This window comes from Manihot esculenta, chromosome 12 (assembly GCF_001659605.2).
Source record: "Manihot esculenta cultivar AM560-2 chromosome 12, M.esculenta_v8, whole genome shotgun sequence".
Taxonomy (NCBI): Eukaryota; Viridiplantae; Streptophyta; class Magnoliopsida; order Malpighiales; family Euphorbiaceae; genus Manihot; species Manihot esculenta.
This window is the reverse complement of record NC_035172.2, coordinates 26,715,350-26,722,667: the sequence shown is the minus strand read 5'-3', so window position 1 is coordinate 26,722,667 and position 7,318 is coordinate 26,715,350. Positions and strand designations below refer to the sequence as shown.

At 43.7% G+C, this 7,318-nt stretch overlaps 1 protein-coding gene across 1 annotated transcript; it reads left to right on the top strand.

Annotated features, from left to right (window-relative positions):
* Nucleotides 1-1,076: 1,076 nt before the first annotated feature.
* Nucleotides 1,077-2,391, top strand: LOC122725287 (cell surface glycoprotein 1-like). Its single transcript, XM_043962324.1, has 2 exons — nucleotides 1,077-1,821; nucleotides 2,318-2,391. Exons 1-2 carry the CDS (start codon nucleotides 1,077-1,079, stop codon nucleotides 2,389-2,391), a joined length of 819 nt encoding a protein of 272 aa, XP_043818259.1.
* The last annotated feature ends 4,927 nt before the right edge of the window (nucleotides 2,392-7,318 follow it).

Genomic DNA, 7,318 nt, shown 5'->3' with positions numbered 1-7,318 from the left:
TCAAATAGGGAGATCAAGTCAATCTTAGAGAAAACAGTCTGCCCAAGTCGCAAGGACTGGAGTATGCGCCTAAATGATGCCTTATGGGCATATAGAACAGCATATAAAACTCCAATTGGAATGTCTCCATATAGGCTGATTTATGGAAAAGCATGCCATCTTCCTGTGGAACTTGAACACAAAGCCTATTAGGCTGTGAAGAGCTATAATCTTGATGAAAAAGAAGCTGGAGTTAACAGAAAATTACAGATTCAAGAGCTTGAGGAGATCCGGCGTAATGCCTATGAAGCTTCATGGGATTACAAAGCAAAGACTAAAGCCTTCCATGATAAGAATATCTCCAGAAAACACTTCCAGGTTGGTGATAAAGTCTTGCTTTTTGATTCCAGGTTCAAATTATTCCCTGGGAAGCTTCGGTCTAGGTGGATTGGACCATTCTTGGTTGAACATATCTATCCACATGGAGCTGTTGACATTAGGAGCCCACAAACAAGCAAAGTTTTCAAAGTTAATGGGCATCGCTTGAAGAGATTCTATGAAGGTTTTACTGTTCATGTTGTGGAAGAGGTCCCCTTGGATCCCCCTTCCCAAGATTGCTGAGCAAAGCACTGAAGTCCAGCCCAAGACAGAAAACAGGGCGCTACTGGGAGGCAGCCCAGAGGCAGTGATTTGCCCACTGCTTGCCCAAATTGTCGGGCAAATCGACTGAATCATAAGTGATCGGGGCAGTGATATGCCCAATTGCCCTGATAATGTGACCAGATCACCGGTCCCATCGCAAAAGCAAGCACATCATCAGCAAAGGGCGTGAACAGTACCAGCCCAGCAACTGCAAAGGAGGAGTGATCTGGCCAAAGTGATTTGTCCAAATCACTGGGCAAATCACCCTGTCAAGAATCCAGAGGGCCAGCATTAAATGATCAGGGCAGATTCACATACCTAAATCACTTTAAGTAGTTCTTTTCTTTTATTCTTTTACTTTTTACGCTAAACTACTGTTTTTTTTTATCTCTTCTTCTTCTTCAAGCTTTCTCCTCTCCGACCACCACTCACCCACCGGCAAACTCAAGACCACCATGGTAAGAATCAAGATGAAGGCTACAGGCGGACCGTTCATGTGGAAGAAACTAGGGCTGCCGAAACCCATCCCCTCTGACAGTGACGATGAAACGTGGGACACAGCTCCACCGGCCACCACCAACACCGAGACACCACCGACCACAAGTACAGCAACAGGACGCACCGACTCACCGGCCGTCCAGACATATCGCCGGCAAAAGAAACGGCCAAGAACGCCGCCACCACCATCCACAATAGCCCCGAAGGCAAACCCTGCGGGCGAAATGCTACCTGAAGCCACCACTTCCTCCGGCCACGGCCAGAAACGGCCGAGAATACAGTCGCCACCTCCGCCACCAAGATCAGAACCAGAACCTACCATTGCCATACATCCTGCAGGACACAAAGAAAGTGGTACGCCCACTGCCTCCACCAGCGATATGCCCACTGATACGCCCACGGACCTGCCTCGTGATACGCCCACTGATGCGCCCAGCAATTTGCTAAGCGCTATGCCAAGTGATATGCCCACTGATGCGCCCAGCAATGTGCCAAACGCTATGCCTAGTGATGTGCCCACTGATGTGCCCACTGATGCGCCCACAGACTTACCAAGCGACACACTCAGTGATATGCCCAGCAATTTGCCCAGCGATTTGCCCAAGCCAGTATACCCAGATCACATCGTTAAAGCCCTGACATTCAACAAAATTTCTGAGCGCATCAGGCTGGTTAAAGTTTCATCTCTACCATATCACCCAGGTAAGTATATCCACCATGGCACCCTAGGAGCACTGAGACTCCATTCCCAGGTACGTTCCCTCATCTCTGCTGTTGGCTGGGACACTTTTTTCTTCCTGCGCATGCCCTCCTTCCTTGAACTCACACATGAGTTCTTCACCACGTTCTATTTTGATAAACCTGCCATGCATAACATACACACACCAGGCACTATTGGATTTAGGTTATTGGGGAAGCGATTTCGCTTATCCCTGCAGGAATTCGGCATAGCCATGGGCTGTGAATGCCCTCAGTCCACCTGGGACTTCCCTGCTGAGTTTGATCCAAGCTCTATGTACTTGGAATTAAGTGATAATCCCCCATATTCATACTCACCCACTAGGTCCAAGGACCTATACCTTAGCAACCCCAGTTTGAAATACCTCCACAGATTCCTGGCCTATACATTCTCTGGGAGGAAGGATGCCTCCAACATCCTAACCAGAACTGAGTTGTATATCCTTTGGTGCATGCACAGGGGCAGGAAGATTCATCTTGGATATTGGGTTGCCACCCAACTATCCAGCATCATACAATATAACAGGCCCTTGATTTTTGGTCCTTTGATCACTGCCATTGCAGTGAATCTCAAATTATTGCACCCAGCACATACTGACCTCTCCCCCACCCCCAAAACAACCCCCTTGGACCTACGCACATTAGATGATATGGGGTTGCTTTGCAAGGTGGGGGATGTTTTTTCCATTGCACCTGCAGGTCCAGTAACGCCACGCCATGAGCGTGTTTTCAGAAGAAAGAAAGCCACCACAAACACCACCACTCAGCAGCCAGCCTCCATAGCAGCTCCTATAGATGAGACAGCACAGGAAACAGGGCAAGAACCAGCAAATACTCCTCCAGCAGCCCCCCAGCAAGATGCTCCTCAGCCACCTGAAGACGAAGCCCCCAACCAGACAGTAGAGGCTCGTCTCAGTAGGATTGAGGACCGAATGCAAAGGATGGAGCACTTGTTGGACCTGCTGGTAGACCATTTTCTGCCCCAGCACCGTGACAGATAGCGATTTGCCCAGTGATTTTCCCAGTGCTTGCCCAAGTCACTGGTCAAATTACTCACATGCCAGGAAGTCACTTTCCCTTTTCTCCTCCATTTTTCTATATATTTATTCAAACATTGAGGACAATATTTGGGTTAGGTGTGGGGGTACTGGAGAGTATTTATTCATTGATTACACCATCTTTTTGCTTCTTGTTGTTTCTTTTTGTTTCTTTTTGCATTGTTCTTACCCCTTTTTGCACACACCAGAATTTTTTTTCACACTCCTAGCGCACACACACAGAATTTTGTAGCTAATTGCTTTACTCAACATAGATAACAAGGCTGAAAGAGTTTCCTTATCTCATGACCCCATTGATTTGCCACCCCTTTAAGCTTAAATTGAATCATTCACAGTATGTTACCTTCACTTAGGGAGTTTTTCTCTTGAATTGAATCCTCAAATTTGCTAAGGTCAAGGGAAATAAAAATACAAATACATGCAAACACAAAGTTAGTGTAACTCCCTAAGAGCTGATTTGCCCAAAATATCATGAAAAACCAGCATAAAGCACAAATCATAAACATGTTCCAATGGTCTAAGACTATGAACTGAGCCTAATAGCCACTTGGAGAAGTGACTGACTGAGTAACCGGGGGTGTATCACCCATGTACACAATCGCGTAAAAAGGTCAGTGACTTTTTCAAGCAAATAAGTTTCGATGGTCTAGACTATGAACAGAGCTAGTAGCCACTTGAACAAGTGACTAACTGAGTAACCGGGGGTGTATCACCCATGTACACAATCGCGTAAAAAGGTTAGTGACTTTTTCAGGCAAGGATAAGAATAAGTGCTGCTGAAAATAAAAATAAAAAAAAAAAAGAAAAAAGAGAAGAGAAAAGGGGCAAGTCACTCCTAGGGGTTGCATTAAAACTAACATAAAGGATTAAGCATAATTGATTCAAAAACCTTTCTCTTGACCATGGTAGGTGAAAGGAAACAAGGAAAGGAGAGGATGACCTTAGTGCATGTACTCTATACTGTGATAATTCAGATTAGGAGTCTAGGGGGGGCTGATTAAGTGGTACTTAGGCTCTAAGGAAAAAGGGGACTTGATTGGCTAAGTTATTTGTTGCTTGAGGACAAGCAAAAAGCTAGGTGTGGGGGTATTTGATCAAGCATAATTTAGCCACATTTTTATCATAATTATTATTGCTTATTTACACATTTTTCAGTTTAATTTATGGTTTTTATCTTGTTTTTACAGAAAAGGAAGAAATTGGAAAATGGAAGAAAAAGTGCAGAAAATTTACAAAAGGATGATTTGCCCAGTGATTTGCCCAAGATCACCAGATAATCTGCTCCAATCACTGCCCAGATCCAACTGAAGCAGAAACCCGGAGGCAACAGGCAGTAGTGATATGGCAAGTGATTTGCCCAAGACACTCGAAGATCACTGGCCAAATCACTCGCAGAGACATAGAGGACTGACTCACAGAGAAGTGATTGGGGCAGTGATTTTTCCAAAATACTCAAATCACCGGGCAAATCACTTTGACAGCAGAAACTTACAGCAGAGCGGGAAAATGGGCAGAAAACAGAAATCCGAATTTTCAGAAGTCCAAATCCAATCCAATCACTTCCAACACAAAACCAAGAGCCACGAAAGAGTCTCTCATCCAAGGAATTCCAATTGCAATTAAAATCAACATCAAAAGAGGAGTCAAACACCAAATCAAAGAGGGATTTCAAAACCCTAGATGGAGAGAAATTCTGCAGCTATAAAAGGAGAGCCTCCAAACCAGCAAAATCATCATCTGGTCAGCAACTCAGCATCATCTCTCAGCACCAGAAACTCTGCAGAAATTCTCTTTTCTTCTTTTCATCTTTTCTTTGTGTATTTTGTCCACCATGAGTGGCTAATTTCCTTCCTTTTCTAGTTGAAGTTGAGAATATTTAGATTTGTGATGAATTGGGAGGTTTAATACTCCATTGTTGAACTCTTGTTTGTTTCAATATTTATGCAAACTGATCTTTTCCATAATTATTACTTTGCTTTTAGAATCAATAAGGGCCCATTGCTTTTAAATTGCTTAAGTAATATTGTTTGAATGATTTAGGTCCGTAATTGCTTAGGTTGTTCAAATACACATTTAATCAAGTTGCATAATCTAAACTTGACCACGCGGTTGGCAAGGATAGAATTGGGTTTTTCTAAGTCTTAATGCAGTCAACAGTTGTTCGATGCTACAATGCCCCAAGGACGTTCCTTGGCAACTTGTTGATTAGTGTTTGATTAGCGAACGTTTCCTAATCAAACTAGAACTAAGGAAGAATTTGGATTGTGAGAAGCGTCTTCCACAACCAAAACTGATTTATTGAAATCAAATAGGAGTCTTTAATAATCAATGATCAATTCTGAACAAACTGAATTAGACTCACACTTCAGCTAGAATCTCTTTCTCATTGAAATTCTCATCTATTTAAATTATTGCTTTCTTTTGCTATTTAATTTTAATCATCAAATCAAAACCCCCCTCTTTTAATTACTTGTTATTTACTTGACCTAGTCATTATTAGAAAAATCATTGGTGTCAATTCCCTGTGGTTCGACCCTATTGCCACTATCTACAAGTTTATTGTTGATTGTTTAATAGGTTTATTTTTGACGGTTTCGACAACCGCCTATCACAGCCCTAGTCTTTCCGTATCACATCATATCATATCATATCGAGGACTAATGGATCATCCAATAACCATCCACATCAACAATAATTAATGCAATGCATCATATTCGTGAATTCTAATGCAAAACAACCTAATACATATCATGGCATTCGTGATGCATGGATCATGCTAACAAGATTTCATTGCATTGAAAATAAAAGAAGTTCTGTTCTACTCACCTCTTGCTGACTCTGGACTAACTCTGAAGCAGCTAACACTGATGGCCTCCTCGGTTCCTCGGGTCCGATCCTACACAGGTGGACTCAAATGAGGGACCAAACAAACTCTAACATGACTCTAAATAACTCCCCAAAAACTCCCTAAAACATCACCAAAACATGCATAGAAAACATGCAAAGAAAGGCTGGATAGGGCACTTTCGGCGGCAGGTTCGGCAGTCGAAAGTCCCTCCAGAGTCGAAAGTCAGGCACTTTCGGGGGCAGGGTTCGGCGGCCGAAAGTCCTTCCAGAGCCGAAAGTCACCCACTTTCGGGGGCAGGTTCGGCGGCCGAAACTCCCCTCCAGAGCCGAAAGTCCAAACTTTTGGGGGCGAGTTTAGGCGGCCAAACTGCCTCCACAAGCAGGTTCGGCGGCTGAAACTGCCTTCGGCGGCCGAACCTGGGCTCTCCCAAAGGGTAGAACCCGATTCTGCCTTGCCAAACCAGCCACCCTCAACAACCCAACACGCATCAAAACTATACTAAAACATGCATAAACACATTTTCAAGCATATAGGGGCATAAAACTAACCTATACCCCAACAATCATGACATTAAGCATGCATTTAACATAAAGGGTACATAAACCCTAACATTAACAACTAGCCTAAACATGCATTAAAACCCCTTAACCCTTCAAAAAACTTACTTAAAACATGAAAGAAGAGAAGGATCTACACTTACCTCTTGAAGATCGAGATGAGGGTGATCCAAACTTGGAGATTTGGAGAAATCGAGCTCCGGGGGTCTCCAATGCCTCAAAAACTTGATCTTAGCTTAAAAATCTTCAAAACAAAGTAAAAACTCATTAAAAACTTGAAGAAATTGAAGGAAAACAACAAATTGACCATGGAAGGGCGAAATCTCACCTTTGCCCGAAAATAGAGAGAGAAAACTCGCCCATTTTCGGATAAGGGGCCTTTTATAGGTGGCTGGCCAGTCCACTTTCGAGGGCCAAAGGTGCTTCCGCAAACTCCCCATGTTGGGCGGCCGAACCTGGGTTTTCTTCCTTGGTCTTTTTCTTTCAAAACTCAATTTCTTTCTTTATTAAAACCATAAAAACACATGAAAACACTTTAGAAAACCATATTCTACCCTTCTAGAGGGTTCCGACATCCGAGATTTTGCTGGAAAGTGGGAATTCCGATGCCGGAGTCTAGCCGGGTATTATAGTTTGAGCAGCTGAGGCAGACGGAGGACATGAGTGTCGATGAGTACACGGATAAATTTCTGGAGTTGCTGCAGTTTGTGGGTCAGGCGTATGATACTGATCAGAAGAAAGCCAGGAGGTATACCATGAGACTTCACTCTAGGTATTCCTCCCTAATTATAGCAGCAGAGAGAGAGAGCTTCCACACCATAGTGGATGCAGCCAGAAAGATGGAGGCTAGTGCCATCATCCAAGAAATAGTGAAACAGCAGGTGGCACAGCCCTCGGGTTCTAAGACCCTAGATTCAGGAAAGTTTGATCTCTCTTCTTTGAGTGCAGCAGCCTCAGGTAGCAAAAAGTGGAATAGGTCCAAGCCGAAGAAGAATAAG

Coding starts and splice junctions, on each gene's coding strand:
- LOC122725287 (XM_043962324.1), top strand. CDS start 1,077: ATGGTAAGAATCAAGATGAAGGCTACAGGCGGACCGTTCATGTGGAAG. Junction 1,822..2,317: donor ATCTCTACCATATCACCCAG/GTAAGTATATCC, acceptor GTGCATGCACAG/GGGCAGGAAGATTCATCTTG.